Consider the following 26,784-nt stretch of genomic DNA (forward strand, 5'->3'; position numbering starts at 1 on the left):
TGATGCCAACAGGTGGATTGGGGGATGGTTAGTTCCCTTCCCCAAATTCAATCCCCTCCCATCTTAATCCATCCTAAATATACACTCTGAGCCAAAGCAGGGTGCTTTCTGTGCAAACACTGGTTTGACATGAACTGCCTAGCCCCATCCAGATTGCCACACTGAAATGTCTCCTTGTATAGACATATACGAACTTCCACAGCATAGAGCTTAGAGGTTACTCAGATACAGGAACTACAAGAGAAAGAGTCGGAGATAAGATAGCAATTTCAGTTGGCTTTCCTGGGTGGATGTCATGATACTGTTGATCAAGAAAGATCACATTTGTGAAGGAAAATGATGAATTTTAGGTCCCGGGATGATCTATGTGGATTTGGGTCATTGGGGTTGAGAGTGTGAGTCTGGAGCTTGGGAGGGAGGCCGGGCCTCGTGGCGCCGATGCGGGTGAGGTCTGTATGGGGCTGATGGTGAAGCGGCGGGGCCCAGGGAGAGCGGTACCTCAGAAAGACCGGGAACAGCTCTTTGAGGAATGTTCTCTGAGAGGGCAAGCAGAGGTGGACGAGGGGTGTCAGGAAGGAAAAGGAGAAAATGCCAGAAAAACAGGAGGATACACAGAAGAACACAGCTCCTGACAGCCCGGATTGGAGAGTCCCACCAAGGAAGGGCTAATTGAGATAATGGCATGGTAGCTTTTCCTTTTTACAAACAATACCACTTCTCTTCTTGAAGACTGATTTCTGATTTACAGTTCGGTCTACAAAATGGTCCCTCTTTTAACATCACTTACGAACAAATATTTAGAGTTGCTCTGAATCCCCCTAACTTTGTAGTTTCACGATCACCGTCCAGAAAGCTGTGCTGTTCTTTGTGTGGAATTTGTTTTAAAAAAATCTGTTCAGCGGTTCTAAGGGCTTCAGTCTGAACTCAAAATGTTACTTGAATTCCCTTTGCTTTTCAAGTTCCACATCGTAGTAGAGCAGGTCCTCATACAGCAAGCCAGCCCCCAATAGGTGGCCCTGGGTCTGCATTTGAGTATTTTCTAACTGCAAGAGGTTCTCTTCTGAGTATTTACCCCAATCTCTGCCATTGAAGGGCTCCTGCGTTCCTGGTAAACTGGTTTCACTTGGGAGCTCTTGTAATAATGGCACCTGGCTCCTGGAACAGCTTTCAGCATAACCCCCCTCTCCTCTTCCACACTGAAGAGCCGGTTCATCACTACAGGATTGTAACAATTGTGTGCGGCTTCTAACCTTTCTGGAATCCGAGTCCTCAAGAGTGCATGCCAACCCCTCATTCGCATCAGTGTCCGTCAGGTGGGGATTCATGTTGCCCCCTTCCGAATTTTGTTGTGAGGCTCCTAAGTTTTCACCGGCAGTGATCTTGAGAGGAACATCATTTTGAGCTGTGTTTATTTCCTGAAGGCAAGGTTCATATTTATAAATGTCTGAGTCTCTTTCACGACAGTCGCTCTCGTCAGGATCTGAGGGAACTTCAGCAGACCATGGTGGTGTTTGTGGTACAACATCTACATTTAAAAATTCTAAGTCTCTAAGTAAGTAATGCCACTCTACGGCCTCAGATCGGAGAGCTGCGGCATAATCGCAGATGACCGTGCCTGGGGTCTCATCCCCGGAGGGACTGTTACTGCCCAGTGATCCAGGCACGGTCAGTGGACCCTCAAATGTGTCGGTGTTAGAGGCACCTTCCAGATGAGTCTCACACAAACCTGAGTCTGGACCAGAAATGAGAGGGTTTTCAAAACAGTCCTCCTGATTCTCACACTTCTCCAGAATCTTCTGGCAGGGGATATTGTCCTCAGGATCCTCTGATGATGTAACATTGTCCTTCCTCACCCCCGAGTTCTCGTCCTCCGGGGGCTCACTGGCTCTGTGGCTCTTCTCACCATGTGCCTCTTCTTCAGTCACGTTTCTTGCATCCTCTGAACTTGTTGAACTTAGAGTAAATAAAGACCCTTCATCAGAATCAGAATCGTAGCTGCTGTCCAATGGGTACTGAGGGTCAGGAGGAGCATGTTTCTGCCCTGGTTCCATGTCACTGAGTGGGACCGCACCGTGGGAGGCGGGAAGCCCTTCCTCAGCACTGGCCCCCTGGAGCCTTTGCTGCCGTGTGTCCAGCAAATTCAGGTAAGTGCCCACTTGCATTTCCTTGGAAAACTCTGAAGGTAACCGCTCATTCTCTCCAGCCCCCTGGGCTTTCGTATGTGTTTGCATTTTAGAGAGAGAAGCTGCCATTTCTCCCGAGAGGGGTGCGTTTAACTCACCCGAGTCACTGTGAATTGAGCCAGAGACAGTCTGCAATCTGCCAGCTCGCACAGGGGCGCCTGCTGAATGCACGCTGGGAGAACCTTCCTGGGCCAGAGTTGCAGAATTTACTTCCCCGAGAGCATCTTTCCTGTGGATGTGATCCTGCCCTGCTGGAATTCGTTGGTTATGACCAGCATTCGGCTGTCCTTGGAGAACGGAATGGGCTGCGCTGTCACTCAGAAGTATGTACTCCTTCCCACCTCCTGGCCCTCTGCCGTCCCCGCACGGCCCCCCGCTCTGCCGCCTGCCAGGCTCCCTTCCGCCCTCTCCTAGAGGTCCGTCGGGGATGACAGCAGCGCGGGGGCTGGCGGGCTCTTGGAGGGGCCCATCTGTCCTCAGGTGCTGGGCGTTCCCTGCAGCTTCAGTGTCGTCGCAGAAGCCCGTGTTTGAGTACGCGTTGTCCGCGTTGTCCCCGTTGTCCGAGCTGGGCCTCTTGTGTGCGCATCTCTGGTGCCACAGTCTGTCAATGAAGGGCCTGGCGACAGCCCCCAGGCAGAAAGCCACGAAGAACGTGATGAACACGGCCAGGCAGACGGCCAGGGCGAGGTCCTGGGAAGTGTCTCCCTGTCTGCCAGCCGTGGGCACATCCCTGGGGCTCCTGGCCCCTCGGGGCAGCCGGCGCGGCCTCTCGCTGGCTGGGGCGCCCGCGGGGCCCTTCCTCCGCGCGGTGCCAGGGCGCTCAAACCAGCCTGCCTGGGGACTCTGGGCTTGGCCCGGCGGGAGGCTTTTCACAGGCTTCGCAGGACCGTGAGGAAGGTGGGTCTCCCTGGAAATTCCGCTTTGGAGGGTCCACTGGTCTGCCTCCTCGTTCCCTGGAAGCGGGGTGGGGGGAAACACACAGTGAGTGGACACGGAAGTAAGGCTCTGTGGGTCCTCCTCAGTCCTTACCTGGCTGTCTCAGGTGTGCATGGCATGACGGTACGCAGCTTTACTGACTGATCAATTGGTTGTAACCAACAGTATGTCTCCGGCCACGTGCGCTTTTACACCTGGCCGTCAGGCTTTGGCCTGCTACTTAGAGGCCCGGGAGGCTGTCCGTTTCTTAGGCTTCTTGCCTGATTGCTGCTCATGCGAGGAACGAAGACAGACGGGGACAGCTACACCACTTCTCCTTCCTCTGACTCCTCCACCTACTGCCCATTTTGGAGAACATTCCATCAGCCGCCTGCACAACCTCCCTTGGCTCTACCTATGTGCAGGGTATCAATTTCTCACTGTGCCCCAGGGCTGGCAAACAGAAACATTCAGGTTTCTTACTGGCTCCTGCCATTCTGCCTTCCATACCCAGAATGCCAGTTGTGGTTTCTACAGAGGAATGAAACAGAGTGGCTGACATTAAGACTCCTCTGTGATCCGGGTGCCTGGGTGGCTCAGGCGGTGAGCATCCGACTCTTGGTTTTGGCTCAGGTCGTGATTTCATGGGTGGGGAAATCAAGCCCCCAGTGGGGCTCCACACTCAGTGGGGAGTCTGCTGGAAGATTCTCCCCTTCTGCCCCTCCGCCCACTCGCTTTCTCCCTCTCTCGAATAAATAAATAAATCTTTAAAATTCATAGATTTTGGGGTGCCTGGGTGGCTCAGTTGTTAAGCGTCTGCCTTCGGCTCAGGGCATGGTCCCAGGGTCCTGGGATCGAGCCCCGCATCGAGCCCCGCATCGGGCTCCCTGCTCAGCGGGAAGCCTGCTTCTCCCTCCCCCACTCCCCCTGCTTGTGTTCCTTCTCTCGCTGTGTCTCTCTCTGTCAAATAAATAAATAAAATCTTTAAAAAAAATAAATAAAATAAAATTCATAGATTTCTTCTAAACCTAGTAAGCATGGCCATTTTCTACTTTAGTGGCAGTCATGAACAGAACAGAGTCCAGGACTTATTACAAAAAACCTTACCTCCCCCCACCCCCCACCCCCGCCCCCATACCCAGTTAGGAGTTTGAGATTTAGCCAAGATAGTTAATGGCAAAAAAAGTTTTCCAGAATGTTCAACTCTGGTAACATAGTCTAGCATTTTGGGAGAATGTCAGGGAACAAATCAAAGTATACTTTTGAAATATATGTGTTTTGTGTGTGTGTATATATATACATAAACACATATATACACACACACACAAAACACACACACACATATATATAATATATATAACAGGATTATACTTTCATAGGGTTAGCAAGCATTTTATTTTATTTTAATTCCAACATAGTTGACATATGGTGTTATTTTCAGAGGCAAATGCTTTAAATAATCATGTTTTGCGTTTTAAAAGTTCTTTCTTTGATTAGTTATTTGTTAAGAATTGGGATTGGGGCGCCTGGGTGGCTCTGCTGGTTAAGCGTTTGATTGAGCTCAGGTCATGATCTTGGGGTCCTGGGATCAGCTCAAGTTGTGATCTTGGGGTCCTGGGAATCTGCTCGAGCCCCACCCCCACCTCAGGCTCTGGGCTCCGCAGGGAGTCTGCTTGTTCCCCTCCGTCTGCCCTCCCCCTGCTCCTGTGCATGCCCTTGCTCACACACTCTCTCAAATAAGTAAAAATCTTAAAAAAAAAAAAAAAAGAATTGGGATAAAAATGTGACATTTTGGGGCTTTTCTCTCCCTGTGAAATTACTGTTTTTGACCAAATCCAATTGTTTCTGAGCAATTTGAACTAGATTTCTTTGACCATGTGAAGAAAATCATCCATGAAGTGAGGGAAACAGGTACCAGTGATTCTTCTGTGACACAGCCCGCGGCTGACTTAATCCCTAATCAACACTCTTGCTTTCAAGGGGACTGTCATGGTTTCCAATGAGACTAAATTTTCCATGGGCTCTTCTCAGTTCAGCTGGAACCACTTCAGAGAGGAGATGCCACTGACTTACCTACAGACTTACTGCAGATGACATTCCATGTTTTCCTCCAGGATTCAGAAATGACCTTTTGGAAGGCTGCCACGCTATAGTCACACTGCCATTGGTTATCAGCCAAGTCCACCTCCAGATGGGGAAGTTCCAGAGCAATGACCATCATGGGTAGGATGGTGGTCAGAACATTGTTGCTGAGGTCTACCACCTGTTTGAGAAGAAACAAGTTTAGGGCAGTCTGTGAATCAAGACATTTAGAGACAAAATAAATACTAGTTACAGGTATTGTTTACATTGCTAGGGAGGCAATACAAATTTAGCCCTGATTTGAGAGTTAGAGAATAGTGGGTTTAAATTTCTGCTCTGCCCCCTAACAACTCTGTGAGCCTCAGCAAACTGTTCACTTTTTAGGAGGCTCCCTCCTAGGGTTGTTGTAAGGGTCAGATGTATGTGAAAGCTTTAAGTATGGTGCCTATATTAGATGCCCGGTCCTTTCCCCTCCCTTCTTTCCTATGAGTTGCAATTTGTACTGTTAGACAAAACCAAGACTCCCGGTGGTTATCAAGGTCTAGAATTAGATACCAGGTCTAGAATTTCTGGAAGCACTGTGATCTTGAAAGTGACCAAAGACACCGGGCCATGAGAACATAGAACACAGAAGAATTGTGGTTGACCAGAAGTAGCAAAGAGAGATCTTTTGCATCAACAATTATCTCGAGGGTGGTAGTACATTTCCCTGCATCCATGGCCACCTGGTATATACAAGATGACTAATTTTTCTAGTCTAATCAGAAACGAAGAGGAACCTGGGGACCAAAAAGGCTTCAGTGGCTCTAGAAACATAGAGCAGGATCTGCAGAAGTTGGATATGGCTGTGACATGATTCATCAGGGAAGGCAGTTGGGTGTAGCTCTTGCTACCATTTGCAGAGTGCTGCTATGTACCAGGCATTCTACTGGGTGCTTCAACCTTCCCCTCCCCCTTTTCACAGAGGAGGAAGCTGGGCTAGGTCACACAGTACATACCACAAAGCCCCTAGTACCAGGGCCTGGTACACAGCGGGTCCTCAGTAAATAATGGAGAAAGGAATGAATGAATGGAGTGGCAGAGTTGAGATCTGATCTAGCTCCACAGCTGTGTGACTTCCACTCTGGAACACGCTTTCTTGGAGCCTGGGCTCCCACTGCACGGGAGGAAAGGGCTGGGTGGAGGAGGCGTGCAGCAGGAGGCGTCAGGGGGTGGGGGGCCGTGGGGCTTAGGGAGGGGCGGGTTGGTAGTTAGAAGAACAGAAAATCATAAAAAAAAAAAAAAAATGTAAGCCTTGCTGGAAGGGGGTAAAAAAAAAGGAAAAGAAAATTGGACCATGAATGAAAGCCAGAGCGGATGAATGTTATCCAGGTCAATGGTTTTATAAACATCAGGGAAAAAACAGCATTGGCATCTTGGGTTATATAAATTCCTAAGAAGAACTGATTCAAACAATCAAACAGCACCATGACCACGACCACTACGTGTAGAATCAGAATTCTCCCTGAACTTAGGTAGTGACGGTGACCTTTCCAGTGTTGAGTAACCAAGTAGTCTTGACTCCCAAAGGAAGGTTGCCGAAAACAGGAAGGAGGAGACTTGGGGGCTCGGGGTAGAAAGAACCACTTCGCTTGGCCAGGCCTTGCCTGTGATGAGTAGCTTTCTTATGTACCCCTCCTCAGCAACAGAGTGGAATACTCCGATGTGCTTCGGGTAGTTATTTTCCTTTTAGTGCACATCTGCATTTTCTTCATCCCAGCATCTTATTATATTACAAATCATGGAACTGAAAACAAAACTGGAGCAAGGACAGACAACTAATAAAATGATTCAGGAGGAATAATTTCCAAGGAAAGATGAAAGCAGAACAGTCTAATTTGCCTAAAGAAAAAGCCATCCACCATCATTTGAAAGGGGTGTACACTACAGAAAGATTGGAAGAGGCAACTAATGTTGCTACACAAGTCACTGCATCTAAGAAGAATGGGAAAGATTAAGAAAAGAAATGCTAATCTGAAATGCCAGTGAAACTTACTTCGTTCCATCTAAACGTGAGGATGAATTTATGGTTTGAAAACTCCATCTGGCTTCTGAAGATTCCCACATGGGAAGACACGTAGCATAGTGCAAGTACTAAATGCATCTCCCGAAAAAGAAAAAAACCAACATCTATTTTGATATTCAGCTTTCTGGTACCAAATAGTTCCGTCAAGTTCCAAAACCAGTTTTTAGAGTTATTGACAAACATGTAGAAGGGATAATGGAGAAGGAGAAATTGTATGATTCTGGGCAGTTCAGGTGAAGCGAGAATTACAGATGATTTAAAACATTCTTGGGGCTAAATGTTTTGTGCTATAAACACTTCTAGTTTGCCTGTAGCATGTCTTACCTGTGAGCTACAGAACACCTACGAAGCACAGTAAAAATGCACAGGAAATAACACCAGACATAGGGCAATCACCACACAAATACACCTATGATCAGTATACAGTATACTAAATGAGGTTCCCAGGCAACCCAGCAACTCATTTGTGGGGAGCTGGGGAGCACTGCCAAGTTAAGCAGACTTTCTCATCTGCTCTGATAATTACTGCAGCAAAGATGCTCCCCAATGGTCCTGCCTTCTGGTATTCACACCCTTGAGGAATCTCCTGCCCTGCGGCACAGGCAGGGCCTGTGACTTGGTTCTAAGCAATCGAATATGGCAAAAGCAATGTGATGTCACTCCCCTGATGACATTATATTAGCTTGTAATGTTTTTCTTGCTAGCAGGCTCTCCTTCAGGCTCTAAAGCAAGCCGCCATGCTGTGAACTGCCCTATGGAGAAGCCCACGTGGCTCAGGACTGAGGCTGACAGCCAGTAAGGAACCAGTAAAGAACTGAGCCCTCAGTCCCACAGCCCACAAGGACCTGAGTCTTGTCAACAACCACGTGGGCTTGGCAGCTGGGCCTTCAGGGGAGTCTCCAACCCTGGCCAACACCTTGACTGCAGCCTCTTAAAATACCCTTAGCAAAGGACCCAGGGCCTTGCCTGGCTTCCTGACCCCCAAATCATGAGATAATATGTGTGTAGTTTTAGACTGCTAAATTAATAGTTATTTGTGATATACCTATTCACGGTCATCATCCATTTATTCATTCCTTTGTTCAGCAAGTGTTTTTAAATATGTGTTATGAATTAGACATATGCTAAGCACTAGAAAACAAAATAGATTATGATGTATGTCCTCGAAGAGATTAGGGGGGTACAGGCATTAACAATTAACCATACCTAAAGCTAAATAATTTCAGTTGTGATAAATGCAATGAGGAAAAATCATAGCACATTGTAAGTGTATATAAAAGGGCAATGAATTCAATCTGGAGGCCCCAGGAAGGCTTGCTTGAGGAAGTGACATTGGAAAGATTCAGAAGAGTTAGTTTTCCCAGGCAAAGGATCCGCATGGGATCCCTCAGCCTTGGTGTGAAGACAGAAATGGAGTGCAGTGAGCAAGGGAGAGCGGTTTGCCATGAGGCTGGAGAGGTGGGCAGGGGCCAGGCCCTTGCTGGGAAAGCTCAGAAGGATTTTTAACAAGAAGTGGCACAATCAGATTTGTATGTTCAGAGAGTGGGATATTGTGGCCACTTTAGGATTTCTACATGCAGTTTACATTTATAAAGACCTTGCTATATTCCAAGTACTATTCGAAGCACTTTATATGCATTAAAACATTTAATTCTCACAACCTTCTATGAGAAAGGAATGAAGTTACCTCTATTTTTCAGATGAGAAAACTGAGGCACAGAGAGACATGGTGACTTGACCAAGATCGTGTGGCCGCAGAGTGGCAAAGCCAACCCAGGCCGCTGAGCCCAGAGCCCACCCACCTTTCCACTGCCTCACTTCCCTCCCTTCGATAGAGGAGGGACTTGGGGGCCCTGGCTGACAGGTGGCAGTTGGAAATTCATCTCCCACCTATACTTGAAGAACGCTTTTCTTAAACCCGGGAAAAATCAGCTGTCTATGTCGATGCTGTCTAATATGACGGCCCTTAGCCACAACGTGGCTTTTGAGCATTGAAATGTGACTCGTCCCATTGGGATGTGGGTTTGAAGTCTTAGCATGAAAAACAATGTAAAATATCTCATTAATAATTTGTATATTGGTTACATGGGTAAAAGATAATATTTGGGTATACTGGGTTAAAAAATACATTACTAAACAAAATTCACCTGCTTTTTTTTTACTTTGAATCTAGTTACTAGAGCGTCTAAAATTGCGTATGTGGCTCGCAGTTGGTTTCTACCGAATGATGCGGGCCTGTCTAAAGAGTGAGGGTCTGTGATGGAGGATATGGGGGACTGAGTCTTTCCCTAAGACCTCGCTAGATGTCCCACTGGAAGCCCCCTGGCCTTTCTAAAGGAGCACTGTGGGGAGACTGTAAATTATCTCCCAGAGAAGAGTGGGGAGGGTGGAGGAAAGTGCTCGGGGCAGGGGCTAAAGCGGCCAAGCCCAGAGCAGGGCTTTGGCCCGGGGCAGAGGTGGGGGGTGGGAGGGTGGGGGGTTCCTTCCCTTCATAGCTGTCAGCATTAGTGAGATTAACTGCAAGGCGCCTGAGAGACAGGGGTCCAAGATGGGTCCGATGTTTGTTCAGAGCAGTATATGGTACGTGGTAAGTACTCTACAAGTATGGGCTGTTATTATGATCACTTTTATTATTTAGGGCCCTGTTTGGGTTTGGAAGCACCAGTGTCGCAGGCCTTCAGAGCCCCATATCGTCCCGGGCCCCGGGGTGGCTCAGAGGAGCCTCCTCAAGTGCTCCAGATCGCACAAGACCCCAGGGACCTGTGACCCACCTTGCAGCTCAGGGCGGGAGCCTCAATTATAACCCAGATTGAATTTCCTGCCAACTGGTAAGTGGAAACTTGGAGTTGGGTTTAATTTGATTTAGAAAAATAGTGTGCCAATTCTTGCGGCTCAGTATTATGTTCGAGTAACATTCATGTCCATTACTGAGGTGTTTGAGTTCTGAGGCAAGAGAGAGACTTCAGCAATTTTAGCAGAGCCTTAAAATAGAGTTTTTGACTAATAGCCCCTACTCCTGGGTGTGGAGAAACTCTTCCATAGAAATATTCTTGTAATGCAATGGCCCAGATGTCTGCGTATTTGAAATACTCTAAAAGTCACTTTATAACCTGTAACTTCTTGAGGTCCCTGAAGGCTTCTGGATGAATCCTGAATATCTTGTTGCTCTTTAAGTAGAGGTTTTCCAGCCGCAGGCAGTGCCGAAGATCAGACAAACCGATCTGCGCTATCCCGTTGAAGGACAGATCCAGGCTCTGTAACGACTTCAGTTTCCACAGTCCTGTTAAAATGGAGAAGCACGTTAAAGTACACACGGGTGGTATTTACTGTTGGTTACCACGGTCAAACAGTGGTGACACCCTGCCGGGCTGTCCGTGGAGGACCCGCTGAACGACGGAGGCTACGGGGATCTGTGCACGACGCACCGCGCAGGAAGGAAAAGGTTCTGTTGCAGAGCAGCCTAGAGTGGGATTCCGACGTTCTTGGGAAAAAAAGAGCCACATGCAAACAGATACCCATGTTCTGAACCAGCAGAGGAAAAAGGCCGAGAGGGAGCTGAACGGAGCGATCAGTAGTAGTAACACTCCAGAGTTCTTGTTGATCCTGCAACATTTCTAGGCATTCGCTTATTTTTCAGAGGTAGTAAGTTGTAGCGAGGTTTTGTTTTCTGACAAAAAGAATCTAATTGGGTTTTGGTCTCCGGCTTTGTATTTCACTTGATTCCAGAGAGTAACCAGAGGCCCATTTGGCACAGAACACAGAGGCTGGGAAGGAGGCGCCAGTCATAGCACACTTCCAAATCTGATTTCCCATGTGAGTCTCATAAGGATGCCCTGCATCTTCACATTTCCCTTCCGCTCTATTCTCACATATAGCTTGTGTCTCTCTCTTTTTTAAAAGATTTTATTTATTTGAGAGAGAGCAAGCAAAAGAGAAAGCACGAGCAGAGGGGAGGGTCAGAGGGAGAAGACGACTCCCGCTGAGCAGGGAGCCCGAAGTGAGGCTCGATCCCAGGACCCTGGGATCATGACCTGAGCTGAAGGTAGATGCTTAACCGACTGAGCCACCCAGGCGCCCCCCACATGTAGTTTGTGTCTTTAACCAACTACTACTTAGCAGATCAGTTTGGTTCAATTCCAGAAGGGTTTATTCCTTGTCTACTGTCTGCAAGATTCTCATTATCAGACTGATTATGCAGAGATGATGACTTAATGTAAATAGCTGTACCTCAATGTTATCTTATGTTCACATCAGCTGTACAGATTAAATAAGAGATCATTAGGACAACTCAATCAAAACATTATGAGCCAGGCACTTAGTGCTGAGGACAAATAGAGCATAGCATCCTTGTGTCTGAGTGAGTGATAAGACATACACACAAGAAAAAGTACTAGTTATACAAACCGTTATCCCCCCACCATCCTACTATAAAATTAACTGTTGTTTGCCTGTCAGCCTCTCCATCAGATGATTAGTTCCTTCGGGGAGGAGTTCATATTTTTGTTAACTCTTACAATGCCTGGAATATAATATGTATCCAATAAGCCAGAGGTGACAGTGTTTGACACACACAGAGATTTAAAAATTATTGACCTAACAATAAAGATTCAGCACAAAAATTCGCATTTCTAGCTTCTCTTGAAAAATTAAAGTTCCAACTGGCACAAGATAATGCTTTGTGAGAGCTGAATGAGGGCTGCCTGCTTTAGCTGGGGCAGGCACTTATAGAAGAAGATGATTTCTTTGTACTCATGCCTCTATCAAAAACAGGAAAACAAAGGACAGGCCAAGAAGCTGCATGTTTAAAAAAAAAAAAATGGGAGAGAACCAAGGCTGATATTCAGCTGGCATAGGCTAGTAAGAAATATTTCCATATTGGTTTGTAAATAACCATTGCTGGGCCCTTGTGGGCACGGCCCTAGGAACCCAGCGGGAAAGCCCCGGTTATAGGCCAGTTGTTAAATATTTTGAATATAACCCCTAGAGAAAACATGTTTCTTCATGGAGTGAAGACTTTTTCCTATACATTTTATTATGCAAACATATGGGTCTATGAGAAAAAAATGCAGCATAAGACAACAATATAAAAGAAGCTATGGTTTCCTTAACATCGTCATGGCACTTGCCTGGCTATATATGGCTGTGAGCTCATAGTTCCTGTAATATCTTGCTGCTTATTTGAATGGAACACGGACCCTTGGAGTTCCATGGAGGGAAGAAATCATTTTAAAACTCCTGTTTAATTGTATACTCTCTTTATGCTCTAAGCACTTCACAAACATTTCCTCTTAATCCTCACAAAGCCCTGGGTGTTGTTACCATCTTGTAAATGACAAAACCTAGGTGCAGTGAAGTTAAGAACTTGCCCCATGTCAAAGTAGGTATAGCTGTGGAGCTGGGATTGAAACTCAGATCTCTCAACCATTATTGTTTAACCATGAACATTTCATACAAAACAAACAAACAAAAAGGGCAAAAATAGTAAACATGTATTGTAGGACTCACAATATATATGTAGAGGTAAAGTGTATGACAAAACTAGCACAAACACCAGGAGAAGAGAGGTGGAAGAATATTGTTCTAAGTTTTGTGTGTTATGGGCAAGTAATAGAACACCAAATAAAGATGTTAGGATGTATACTAGAAATCCCAAAGCAACCACTAAAACAACAAAACAACAGCAGAGAATTATGGCTAATAAGCCTACAAAGGAGATAAAGAGGATTAATTTTAAAGATACACAATTAATGCAAAAAAAGGCAGAAAAAGATAAAAGGGGGAACAAAGAACAGAAGGAACAAAGAGAAAAAATATCGAGATGATAGATAGAAATAATAATTTAAAAACACTAAATAAAAGGCAAAGATTCCAAGTTTGGATAAAAATCCGAGTCAACGATATAATTCCTACAAGAAACCTACTTTAAATATAGAAACATGAGTAGGATACATGTAAAAGGATGGAAAAAATAGTCTTTTCTACAAATGGTGTTGGAATAATTGCATATCTTTAAAACTTCTATAAGTTATTCATACCATGTACAAAAAATTAACTCAAACTATTTTAAAACTACCATAAACCTAAATGTAAAACCTAAATTTAAACCTAAATATAAATAAATCATAAACCTGTAATATAAAATGTAAAAAAGTAAAGTTATAAAACTTCTAGAAGAAAACATAGGAGAAAAATCTTTGTGACTTTGGATTGGGCAAAAATTTCTTAGATATGACACCAAAACACAATTTATAAACTAACAAAGTGATGAACTGTACTTCACAAAAATTTAAAATTCTGCTCTTTGAAAGACATTGTTAAAATAAAAAAATACTCAAGCCACAGACTGGGAGAAAATATTTACAAGTCACATATCTGTGAAAACTCTTGTATCCAGAAGATATAAAGAATACTCAAAACTCAATAATTTAAAAAAAATTAGAAATTGGCCAAAGATTTATATACATCATCAGAGACATACAGATAGCAAATAAGCACACAGAAAGATAATTCAATATCATTAGTCATTAGGGAAATCCAAATTAAAACCACAATGATATACCACTATACATCTATTAGTATGGCTAAAATTAAAAAGATGGCCCATATCTGGTATGGGTAAGGATGTAGGACAACTGAAATTCTTACATAATGCTGGTGGGAATTTAAAATTTAAAACATTTAAAAATTTAAAATTTAAAATTTAAAACACCCACCGCACACAACACTGGCGATTTCTTCAAAAGTTAAACATCTACTTGACATACAACTCAGCCATTCTCTGCCTAGGTTTTTTACCCAAGAGAAACGAAAGCATATATCACCACAAAGACTTAGTTTCATTATTCTTTTAATGTTGATAGGAACAGTAGCGATGATCCCTCTTTCATCTCTGGTACTGGCAATTTGTGTCTTCTTATTTTTTTTCTTGGTTAGTTTGGCTAAAGGATTATCAGTTTTATTATTTTTTTTCCAAAGAAACACGTTTTGGTTTTGTTGATTTTATCTATTGTTTTCCCTGTTTTAAATTTCATTGATTACTGCTACAATTTCTATTATTTCTTTTCTTCTGCTTGCTTTAGGCATACATTGCTCTTACTTCTTTAATTTCCCAAGGTGGAAACTTATGTTATTGATTTTAGACTTCTCTTCCAGTGGATGCTTTTAATGCTATACATTTCCCTCTAACTGCTGCTTTTGCCACATCCTGCAAATTTTGATAAACTGCATTTTCATTTTCACTTAGCTTAAAATATTTTCAAATCCCTCTTGAGACTTTTGTGACACATGTGTTATCTAGAAATGTGTTGTTTAATTTCCAGAGATTTGAGGGGTTTGCTGCTTTCTGTTGCTGATTTCCAGTTTAATTCCATTGTAATCTGAGAACATACTTTGCATGATTTCTGTTTGTTACTCAAGTTTGTTAAGGTGTGTTCTATGGCCCAGAATGTGGTCTGTCTTGGTAAATGTTTCATGTAAGCTTGAAAAAAATGTGTATTCTACTGTTGTTGGAGGGAGTATCCCATACATACCAATTAGATCAAGTTGATTGATAGTAATATTCAAGTCAACTACATCTTTATTGATTACCTGCCTGCTTAATCTACCAATTGACAGGGGAGTGCTGGAAGTTTCCAACTATAGTGGATTTTTCTAATTCTCTTTTCAGTTGTCAGTTTTTCCTCACGTATTTTGACACTTTATTGTTAGGTGCATTCACATTTAAAATTATTAGGTCTTGGCGCCTGGGTGGCTCAGTTGGTTGGGCGACTGCCTTCGGCTCAGGTCATGATCCTGGAGTCCTGGGATCGAGTCCCGTGTCGGGCTCCCTGCTCAGCAGGGAGTCTGCTTCTCCCTCTGACCCTCTTCCCTCTCGTGCTATCTCTCATTCTCTCTCACTCAAATAAATAAATAAAATCTTTAAAAAAAAAATAAAATTATTAGGTCTTCTTTAAGAATTGGTCCCTTTATCCCCTTTATATAGTGCTTTATTTATCCCTGATAGTTTCCTTGTTCTAAAGTCTCCTTTGTCTGAAATTAATATAGTCACTCCACTTTTCTTTTGACTAGTGTTTATCTAAATGGTTTATCTTTTTTTTTTTTTTAAGATTTCGTTTATTTATTTGATAGAGAGGGAGAGAGAGAACACAAGCAGGGAGAGCAGCAGAGGGAGAGGGAGAAGCAGGCTCTTCACCGAGCAGGGAGCCCGATGCGGGGCTTGATCCCAGGATCCTGGGATCATGACCTGAGCTGAAGGCAGACCCTTACTGAACCACCCAGGTGCCCTTAATGGTTTATCTTTCTCCATCCCTTTAGCTAGCAGCTTTTTTTATAATAGCCAAAAAAGACAGCCTAAATGTCCACTAAGAGGTAAACACATATCCATACAATGAATTCTGGCAATGAAAAGGAATGAACTTTTAATACATACAACACCATGGATGAATCTCAAAATAATTATGCTGAATGCAAGGAGCTATACCAAAAATGAAAGTACATATCATATGATTGCATGAATATAAAATTATGGAAAATACAAACAAATCTATAGTGTCAGAAAGGAGATCAGTGGTTACTTGGACAGAAGGGAGAGGATGGGTGGGAAAGATAAATTATAAGGGGCATGAGGAACTTTTGGGGGTGCAGATAGTTCATTATCTTGATAGTAGTGATGGTCTCATGGGTCAGTGTGGTTCAGTGAGTCAAAGGACAGATCAAAGAGTGCTCAGAAGACAGAGGAGAAGGGACCTCCAACAATGTACGACTTACAGAAGTCTGAGCAGTAACAACAGAATTGTTGATGGGCACTCTGAACTTCATATGAACTTTGAACTTTTGCAGAAAGAGAATGGAAATCATCTACAGTTACCCACTGTACCTCAAATCACAGAAGTGACCATCACAGCAAAGACTGGGATGGTGGGGAACAGAATTAGAGACTCAGGATGATCAAAAGGCACTAGAGGGGAACTGACATTTTTGAGCACCTGTTATGTACCATATGCTGTGAGAAATGTTTCACATGTATCATCACTCTCTGTGTTAAAGTTTTTACAAATACCGGGATGCCTGGGTGGCTCAGTCGGTTAAGTGGCTGCCTTCGGCCCGGGTCATGATCCCAGGGTTCTAGGATCAAGTCCCACATCGGGCTCCTTTCTCACCAGGGAGCCTGATTCTCCCTCTCTCTCCCTCTGCTTGTGCTCTCTCTGTCAAATAAATAAAATCTTAAAAAAAAAAAAAATAAAGTTTTTACAAATACCATCTCTAACCTTCATATCCTCCCTGTATACACCATCATCCTCAGTTAAAAATAAACAGGCAAGTTTTTATAGGTTAAGTGTCTTGTTTAAGGTCAATTAACAGGTAGAGTAATACAAGAAATATAAGAGTATAGAAGAAGAGTATAAGAGTTAATAAGAAGGATGGGACCAGAACATCCTAAGGCAGAGAGTTACAAGGATACCCCCTTGTTTGACTCCCTTCATAATATCAAGCTAAGATCCCCAAGAGGAAGGTAAACTTCTGCAGATGGGAATTAAGACTGTTAAGTTCAGTTACAACTCCTATATGAAAAATTTCCATCTACTTCCAATTTTAGAGAATAAAGGTTTAATTGTATTAAGAGAACTGGTGGGGTCCTATAAATGACATTGTTTGTTTAGGGTCTCCCAGGAGAGAGTTGGGAGGTTTGAGTAAACTCTTCCACAGTACTTGGCTGCATTTCTCAATGGGGGAAATGTGTTCTTTTAAAAATTTTGCATGGTGAATCAATGTTGAGAGGGGTACTCAGGTGAACAAAAGAAGTTGGGAGGGGCATTCACAGGCTGAGGCATGGACATCAGAGGGTAGATTCCATGTTTCAAGAGAGGGGAGTTGAACATTGGGAGGAAAATACAGAGGCACTTTTGTGGAGAAGGAATTATTTATTGAACTGCTTTCTGATGATCACATAAGCCATGGGAAGCAGGAATCTGATTAGCTTTTGCATTTAAGTGGCCAGAGGTGTTTTATTATTTCCAAGAAATTGTCTCAGTGTATATTAGAAGAAAGGCCATAGAGGGTACGCCCAGACACTAAATTGCCTAGGAATGTTCCTTTGGACTATGAACTTCTTAAATGCTCTTTGAAAAGCGATAATCTGATGACACAAAACAATGATATTCAAGGGGTTACAGCTTCAAGTTCAAAGAGTATTAAGAATTGGAAGAGTCTGGAATGGTCCTAGACAAGATATTTTATTCATAAGGTCAGCCCTCAATGTGGTCAATTTTATATAGGTGAGCCAAAGACCTTGCCCTCTTAGCTTACTGACATACATTCATGTTGTTATTTTAGAACCTGACCTGGTTTTGAGAACATAGGTTATTGGTATTTCCATAATCCAATAGCAATCAGGAGGAAATAATTCCCTAAAAATGAATAAGAATATAACATATTTTTGTTTTTACCATACACTGTTTTTTTTGTTTTTCTTTTTTTCCTCCATCAGTTTCAAAAGTCGGGTATTATTTCATCTCATTTGTAACACATTTATCTCTTGGGTTCCAGAAATTAGTGTGTTAAATGTCAGCCTGTCAAATCTGGTCTGTCAACCTCACTGGAATCCCAGTGAGATGTTGGTTCTTATACCTTTCCAGGTACTCTATGGGCACTCCAAAAATATTGCTTGATGAAGGAGGAATAATTTAACTGGAGATTGATCCCATTGTTTTAAATATTTTAAAACTGATTTTTCTGTTATTAACACTGTACTCCAGAGATCTGGGAGAAAGGTGGACTCATCAGTAAGCTTAAATTCATAGCTAGCTAACTGTTTTGTAAATTGCATTGGTGACACCTCCTCTGGGTGTTTTCCCAACATGAAGGTTATTGGTGACATCAGAGCTGACTCTGAAGGTATGGGATCAGTTGACTCTGGATTAGTCAGTGTGAGCTTTCACTCTTACAAAGGTGGGCTTTCCTGAGTGAAAGCAACTTTTAGTTGCTTCTAGAAGCTGTCACCATTTGAAGACGTGGGACATGGTTTATAAAAGTACACGTGTTACAAGGCCAGTTGCTTGATTGCTACTTTGTGAGAATCTCTGATTTATTATTATTTTAAACGAGTGCAAGCACTTATATAAATAGGTAGACACAAATGATTCTCTGCTCATGAATTATAGTGGGCTAGGAGTTCCATCTACTGCAATAGTTATTTAACATTTTAAAAGATAACTTGAGATTTAGACAAAACCAAATTTATAATTTGTTTCTAAATAGACTGCTATTCTCAATTTGTGCCAAGAGAGTAAAAATAACTAATATTTGCAAAGTATACAAAGTACTTTTCACATATTTTACAAGTATACAAAGTACTTTTCACATATTTTAATAGCTACCATTTATTATGCCAAATGCCATGTTACAGTAGGTTCTTGAAATACATTTTTCCTTTAATCCTCACAATTCTATGAGTAAATATTACATTATCAAGATGTTACCTTTTTAAAAAAATGTTTTTAAGTAAACTCTACCCCCAGTGTGGGGCTCAAACTCACAACCCCAAGATCAAGAGCGGCATACTCTACCCACTGAGTCAGCCAGGCACCCCCAGATGCTACCTTTAAACAGGCTTAGAACAAAGGAATCAAAGAACAAAGGGAAGGTCAGAAATAGAATGGTACTCCAGGCAGCACCTCCCCTTTACCAGCTTTTTCCCTCCAAAATGGGATTTCAAAGTCAGAGTGACTGAGCCACAGTCCTAAAATCATAGAATGGCAAAGGGATGTTACAGGGGGCTCAACTGAAATATGTGATGATTAGAGGAAAATAATTCAAATCACAAAATGCTATGGATAAAAGAACTCTGAATTATATCCAATTAGGTTCAGGGCTTCCATTGGCCTTCCATCATCGATTGGTTTCATTCATCTCTCTATGGTTTCATCTGCTAGAGTTCTAATAGAATTTCAGATACATGATTTGCTCATTTCACTTTTTCTTCTCCTTTGTAAGTGTAACATTTTTCCTGATATGTTGGGGAGGCAGAAGTTCAACTAGGAAAAGAAAGATGGGGTTGTATGTGCATTTTATAGGGGTGTTTGATCCTTAAATGGAATTGTATTCCCTCTGACCTCCAATTAGCTCTTGGGAATTCATCTGCCTTAAGGAGATATGTTAAGTATTAAGGATATATTAAGGATAATATTTTGATATATTAATCTTTTATCTCTATGTCTCTCTTTCCATTTCTCCCCATTCAACCAGAAAGTAGGCTCTGTGTTAATTATCCCAGGGGAGGCACAATGCAAGGCAGAAAACAAAGGAGTCTACAAGTCTTTCTGGCTTTTGTTTTCCGAAGGCCTAAACCTTTAGAGGAAAGGAATTTCTAGATCTAAACAGGGTTTTGAAGAAACAAAAAAATGGGAAGAATTTTCTCCAAACTGAAAAAACTGAAATGTTCTCCGGCTGGCAGGGGTAAGGGACATCACACACACACACACACACACACACACACACACACACATATACGCACGCATGTGCACACACACACACTTGTTAGGGTGTAAGATTCTAGAGCTGTGGTACAAATTTGGGGAAAAGCAGAGGAAAGCTCATGGAAGACTGATGTTAAGTACAAGTATCTCTACACCCCATCCCCAACTGACCCTACTAGAACAGGGGCTCAGAATCAGAAATTATGTTGAATTATAGACAACAGAAGGTTATATCTCTAGTACATTTGAATTTAGGGGTTGAAATTCACATCTACCATACTAGTTAAGAAATATGTTATATCATATGGATATGTGTAGCTATAATGATGATCATCAAAGAGTTATAGCAAACAAAATGGCAATAGTCTAAATGTTGTTTGATTAACCCAGTTATAACATATGTATATATAAAAGCTATTCAACTATTTAAAATATTATTTATGAGATTGCTTAATTATATAAAGATGTTCAAAATACACTGATATGAAAATACAAATTATGAAATATTATGGAAAGTATCCAATTTGAAAGAAAAATATGTACATAGGCATGAGGAATAGACTTAAAGAATATATATAGTTGATCCCTGAACAACACAGGGTTGAGGGGTGCTGATCACCCACACAGTAAAAAATTTATATATAACTTTAGCTCCCCCAAAACTTAACTACTAAAAGCCTACTGCTGACTGGAAGCCTTACCCGTAACAGAAAGTCAATTAACAAATATGTTGTATGTTATATGTATTATATACTGTATTCCTACAACAAAGTGAACTAGAGAAAAGAAGATGTTATTAAGAAAATCGTAAGGATTGGGGCGCCTGGGTGGCTCAGTCGTTAAGCGGCTGCCTTCGGCTCAGGTCATGATCCCGGGGTCTTGGGATCGAGCTCCGCATCGGGCTCCCTGCTCAGCGGGAAGCCTGCTTCTCCCTCTCCCACTCCCCCTGCTTGTGTTCCCTCTCTCGCTGTGTTTCTCTCAGTGTCTCTCTCAAATAAATGAAATCTTTAAAAAAAAAGAAAAGAAAATCGTAAGGATTTTAAGGAAGAGAAAATATATTTACAGTGCTCTATGGTATTTATAAAAAGAAATCCATATATAAGTAGACCTGCACCAACTGTATTACATGAAGGACTTATGTTTTTTCCTTTAGATTTTTCTTTAATTACTAAATTTTTAGTAATAACGGGTTTTTAAAAATAAGAATAATACAGTAAAAATTACAAAATACGATGCAATTAGTTTATACTTTACACTGAAAATCCTGCACATTGCTTTTATGGAAAAGCGTAGGGAGAGAAGACTCCTCCCCTTCTCACACAATTCTGTTGATCTGATGACCGGGATAGTCATTCCTTCACCTGGCAGGCTATTGTCAAAATGATGCTTAACACAAGACCAAAAGCTGGAGAAAAAGCAAAACAATAAAAATATGAAAGGAAAGAATGGAAAATAAGAAAAACTAAATATGTATAACTTGGGATGGAGAAAAAAAAGACAATATCCTTACATTTTCTTTTTTAGCAGAATCTATTTTCTTAATTTTAATATTTTCTAAATAAAATATTGGTGATTAGTTAAGGAGCTCCAACATGTAGATTACTGAATGCCGGAAGAGATGAGAATTTATTAAACAACAGGAATATGTGGAGTATCCTATTAGAAACCAGGATGAAGAATTCTGATTTTGGGGCACCTGGGTTGGCTCAGTTAAGTGTCTGCCTTCAGCTCCCATCATGATCCCAGGGTCCTGGGATCGAGCCTCGCACTGGGCTCCCTGCTCAGTGGGAAGCCTGCTTCTCCCTCTCCCACGCCCCCTGCTTGTGTTCCCTCTCTTGCTGTGTCTCTCTGTCAAATAAATAAATAAAATCTTAAAAAAAAAAAAGAATTCTGATTTTGATTTGATAATAAGAAAGTTTACATATTGATCATACATTAGCATATTTCTAGTCTACATTTGGAGGACAACTAGACAAGCAGATGCAAAATGTATTCTAAGAAAACAAATATTATAAATATGGCAACATAATTTGAATTGTGCTACACATTGAAAGTACATGAACTAGTTATTTCTTAGTGCTTTCTATATGTAGTAGCAAATAGCTGATAATCAAAGTAGGTAATTGGAAATCATGCATTATTATTTAGCACTTAAATACCTCCTTGTGTCTCTTGACAAATCTATATTACATTAATGTAGGTTATAGTAATGGGAGATTAAATTGCTTTGGCTATGAATTCCACATATTATAACTTGAAATTCCACTAAGAAACTCATTTGTTTGTCCTGATAAAATTGCTTTACTTTCAGTGGTTTCCTCAAAACTGAAAACAAGCATGGAATTCTTACGGGAATAAAACATCTCCTTGTTTCTTGGTCTAGTCCGTCTTTTAAAATTGTACTTACCCTTGGGAATGTCAGTGAGTTTGTTTCTTTGAAGAATTAACAACTTTAGAAACGGAAGCCCGTGCCTCCAGCTGCTTCTGTGGCGTTTCCCCCATGAGGACTTAGCGCTGCGTAGATCCAACGCGATGGAGCGGAGGGAACTGTTGCTGAGGTTTAGTACTTCCAAAGCGTGGAAGTGTGCAAGAGGGCTTAAGGTGATGTTCGGAATGCGATTGTTACTGAGGTCCAGATGTTTTGTATTCCAGTCTTCTTTTCTCATGTGCGACCGTAAGAGAGCCCTAAGGAAACTGGCCCTTGTGTCCACTGTGGCTGCTGGCTGGGGTCTGTCCACATGGATATCATGCTTTCCGGTAAAAGAACAATTTGTCAGAAGATACCCATTCCATTGGCACTCCGAACTGAATAAAAGACTGCTTTTTCTGGATGGGTTTGTCATTGTTGCAGTAAAATAAAGACCTATTAGCATTGTTAGGACTCTGAAATGTAGGTTTTTCATAATGCCTAGAGAAAGGAAAATGGACTTATTCAAAATAACATATATGAAAATTAACAGCAAATAAGCGGAAAATTCAATTTTCTTTTTTTTTTAAAAGATTTTATTTGAGAGAGAGAGAGAGATAGCAAGAGAGAGCATGAGGGGAGGGGGAGGAGACGGAGAAGCAGGCTTCCCACGAACAGGGAGCCCGACATGGGGCTCAATCCCAGAATCGTGGGATCATGACCTGAGCCGAAGGCAGACGCTTAACCGACTGAGCCACCCAGGCGCCCCACAGTTTTCAATTTAAGATTTAGGAAAATTATTTTGCCTTGATTGCCAATTTAAGTGCATGTTTGATTTCTTAGAACTTGGGGCATTAAAATGTAGCTAAAAAATGGTAAAGCTATAGGGCGCCTGGGTGGCTCAATTGGTTAAGTGTCTGCCTTAGGCTTAGGTCCCCATCCCAGCCGGGAGTCTGCTTCTCCCTCTTCCTCTGCTCCCCCCACCCCACGTGCTCTCTTTCTCTCTCTCTCAAAGTCTTTTAAAAAAATGGTAAAGCTATAGTATACAATTACATTTATGTCACATTTTAAAGAAACAACTCCCTTGATTTTTCAGAGAATACATATTCACTTGGGCCTCACCTCTGTGTCTGTTATTCCAGGAACACTCACTGTGCAGTCTGCTTTGGATGGAAACCTACCAAGATTAAAGACTTCTCTGTTTTCTTGCTGGTCCTTAGTACTGAGCAAAGTCTATTATGCTTATCTACAACCTGTAATCAGCTATGTGGTTTATTATGTGAGTGACAACCCATCCAGTTACACTAAACTGTGAACGATATGAAGAGAAAGTTCGACTCACAAAGGAGACTCTTGATTTTTTAAAATTAAATTTACATTTTTTTGTGACTTTAAGTTGAAATACAACATAAACAAAATGGGTTATAAAAAGGATGTTCTGCATCAGCACCATGAAGATGTAATAAGATAAACATCAAGTATCCTTTTCATCAAAGATTGAGAAGAAAATGAAAATTTTAAAATAAGTATCTACAATGGCTAAATGTATACACAGAAAATTTTAAAAGAAAATGGATAGTAAACTCCCCAAAAGACTGTAAGTGCCCAGAGGGGCTATGTTTTCCAAATATATATATTTCATATATTTCCAGATATATATATATGAAAAATTTATATATATATATGGAAAATTTATATATATAAAGAGTTCCATTCACAAGACTCTTGCTTAATTTTTTTAAATGATGACTATAAGAACTATATAAAATGCCTCCCCCTTCTCCTCATGTTTTATATTTTCAATACTCTGCAGTCTGTCCCAGGGCTATGCTGTTTGGATGAATAAATGCATGGAGTGAATGAAATTTAACATGTAACTTTTAAACTTTGGTTTCATACAAGGTCAATTCTCCTACATTTTGAAGGGCACCCAAATCCAGGTACACATGGCCTTGAACCGTAGAGGTGCCCTGCAGCATGGAGGAGTGATTTATTTTTATAGCGGGCCTCTTACACAATACCAGAAGTTGAATTAATTTGTGCAGCCAGAAAGGTATTTGTTTCTATATGCAAAGCTGCAGTCATTGGAAATACAATTGTATATACCAAGTTAATGTAACAATATGAACAACCAAAAAATATAGTCATCATTCACAGGCACGTTACTTTGCAGTATTGAAGAGAAACGTATGACTGAAAAATACTTACAGGGGCATAAGTTAAAGATTTTCATTGACCTGGTTCTTTTTAAGTTGAAGAGATTTATACATTAACTAATAAATTTGAGTTCAAAAAAGCTAGATAAGGATAATTTTATGTCCTAAGATGAAATACATTGATTTGTAAAGAAAAATTACGTATACTACAAACTTTTATGTACTAGGTAAAGAACCCCTAAGAACCCCAGAAAATTTTCTAAGGAAATTGGAAACAATTAGGTAAAATGTCAGTCTTTAAATGGACACATTCAAGCCTAAGTATGAGGAAGCAGTTAGAGATATTGGAGGTGTGTGTGTCAGAGTGAGAGAGATAGGGAGAAGGCTGTAGAATAAACAAAGTACGGCAGAAACCAAGAGGCCATTCTTCTATAAAAGAGAAGTTAAAACAATAGGAAGAAAGCAGAAGAAGGTATGTTTGATAAGATGTAGGAAGAACACCACAACAGTAACAGTTTCTAAGGCATACCTTAGGTCCTTAGGCAGTTTTCAAATGGGTCTGTCTGGATCTAGCCAGGTGGGGATTTAGACCTGAGCCTTTGAGGCTCCACCCATCCACCCTTGGAGCCTGCCTGCCCTTGGCAAACCTTCGCCCTTTCATCTTCCGGGCTCTGGCCTCTTGCCACAGTGACAGTGTGCACATTCCCCTGGGACACGAAGGGAGGAGCCACTAGAGAGAGTCTGCAATGCACAGAGGGTAGGACTATCCAAACAGGAACTGTACAGCTTCGAGCTATGAGCTCCAGGATTCCAGACAGATTACATAAACACCAATGCATTTAAGTATTCTCAAGCTATAAATTCATCATGTTTGTATGATTAAGTAGAAACCTGCTAGAATTTTAAGCATTAAAAAATCAACAGCAAACAATTTACAGAATCTTTATTGTAAACAGAGATCATTAATAGTTATTACAAACTGAGTTAACTGACACTCAGGGTAGCAGTCCGAAACAGAGTTATAGGTTTTTGTATGGCATAATTTGTAGTCTTTGCCCCCTCAATACTTTTTACAAGACCAGTGTTCTAACCCCCGAGCTATAGGGCCTTGTGTCAACACTTTTTAAAAGACTACTAAAATTATCAGCATTTCAATGGTCTCTTTTTTGTTAAGTTTAGCACCAAAACATTCTTATCTTAAGAAAAAAATTCGTTCAAAGCTAGGTAGAATTTCCACCTTTCATCATCAGAACACAAAATTTATTTCATTTTTTTCATAATGCAAAAAGAATACAAATAAGGATATTTTTAAATCTTGCAGACTATATATAGGCAGTCCCCCCTTGTGTTGTCTGCATTTTCCTAGCTGCCCATTGGACGGTTTCTGAAATACTTTGCTTTTATTTCATTTGTCTCCCTTGTCATTGCAACCTATCTCTGAAGTACTGCGGTTATTTAAACAAGCATATATCTACCCCCCTCTCCTGAGAGCCTGTCTTTATCTACTTTCCCGAGTCTGCTGCTTTTCCTATCAGTGCTCAGTGCAGGGGACGAACAACCAGAAGAGGCAAAGTTAACAGTTTGGTTTTTGAAAAATACCACCTGGTGGTGAGAATGAGGAGCTGAAGCTTTTCCATTATGCAAAATAGATCACAAGTGAAATGGACGGTTTGTTCTTGATCTCATTTCCAGTGAGTTTTCCAGGTCTACATCTCAGTGAAAAGGCAAGGGCTACCTGCAAAGTGTCCTAAAATACTATACCTGTTACCTTTACAATCAGTTCTATAAAAACATCAAAATATCCTCTCATGTTAAAAGCACTTAATGGAGATGTATCAAAAACACAAGTATTTTTCAAGGAGGAGTAAAAATAGATTGCTTAGTGAATTATATTCAATAAATAATACTTTGTAATGTAGTGTTTTGTGATTTTTGCAAAAATATTTAAAGAGACTTTCAAAACAAATCTAAATAGAGCAGACAAGAAAAGAATGTAAAATTAAAATATACTAAGCATGTGAATGAAAATTCCAATGGATTTTTCTGAACATCATTCAAATATGAAATGACATTGAATATATTCAAATAAGATCTGAATATCACAAGAGTAACACTGAGGTCATAAAGTTCACTTTTTGGGTGATGGGCATTAAGGAGGGCACGTGATGTGATGAGCAGTGGGTGTTATATGCAACTGATAAATTATTAAACACTACATCTGAAACTAATGATGTACTATAAGTTGGCTAAATGAATTTAAATAAAAAAAAAGTTCACTTTTTTCCTTCATTTAAAAACTGTACTCTGTATTATATAGTAAGTCGATATCTTTTAGTACACTTTAATGACTATTCATAATCTCTAAGGCATGTGGTTGTTCTATCAGAGAGAACTGTGACTAGATTGAACGCAAATATTTTGTCTTGATTTTCTTATCTACACAGTTCAAAGTGGCCACGACAGAATGCTGTTCTACTTGAATGAAGAATGGGGCTTATGATTT

At 41.3% G+C, this 26,784-nt stretch overlaps 1 protein-coding gene across 1 annotated transcript; it reads right to left on the bottom strand.

Annotated features, from left to right (window-relative positions):
• Positions 1 to 511: 511 nt before the first annotated feature.
• On the bottom strand, positions 512 to 22,651 carry LRRC66 (leucine rich repeat containing 66). Its single transcript, XM_032400346.1, has 4 exons — positions 22,126 to 22,651; positions 10,356 to 10,525; positions 5,172 to 5,361; positions 512 to 3,136 (listed from the first exon to the last, which is right to left on the bottom strand). The coding sequence occupies exons 1-4, from the start codon at positions 22,619 to 22,621 to the stop codon at positions 933 to 935; spliced, it is 3,060 nt and encodes a 1,019-aa protein (XP_032256237.1). The 5' UTR covers positions 22,622 to 22,651; the 3' UTR covers positions 512 to 932.
• Positions 22,652 to 26,784: the final 4,133 nt, after the last annotated feature.

The sequence above is a fragment of the Phoca vitulina genome, unplaced genomic scaffold (genome assembly GCF_004348235.1).
Source record: "Phoca vitulina isolate PV1807 unplaced genomic scaffold, GSC_HSeal_1.0 scaffold3, whole genome shotgun sequence".
Classification (NCBI taxonomy): Eukaryota; Metazoa; Chordata; class Mammalia; order Carnivora; family Phocidae; genus Phoca; species Phoca vitulina.

Coding starts and splice junctions, on each gene's coding strand:
- LRRC66 (XM_032400346.1), bottom strand. CDS start 22,621: ATGAAAAACCTACATTTCAGAGTCCTAACAATGCTAATAGGTCTTTAT. Junction 10,526..22,125: donor ACTCACTGACATTCCCAAGG/GTAAGTACAATT, acceptor CCATTTTAACAG/GACTGTGGAAACTGAAGTCG. Junction 3,137..5,171: donor CATCTGCAGTAAGTCTGTAG/GTAAGTCAGTGG, acceptor CCCCGCTTCCAG/GGAACGAGGAGGCAGACCAG.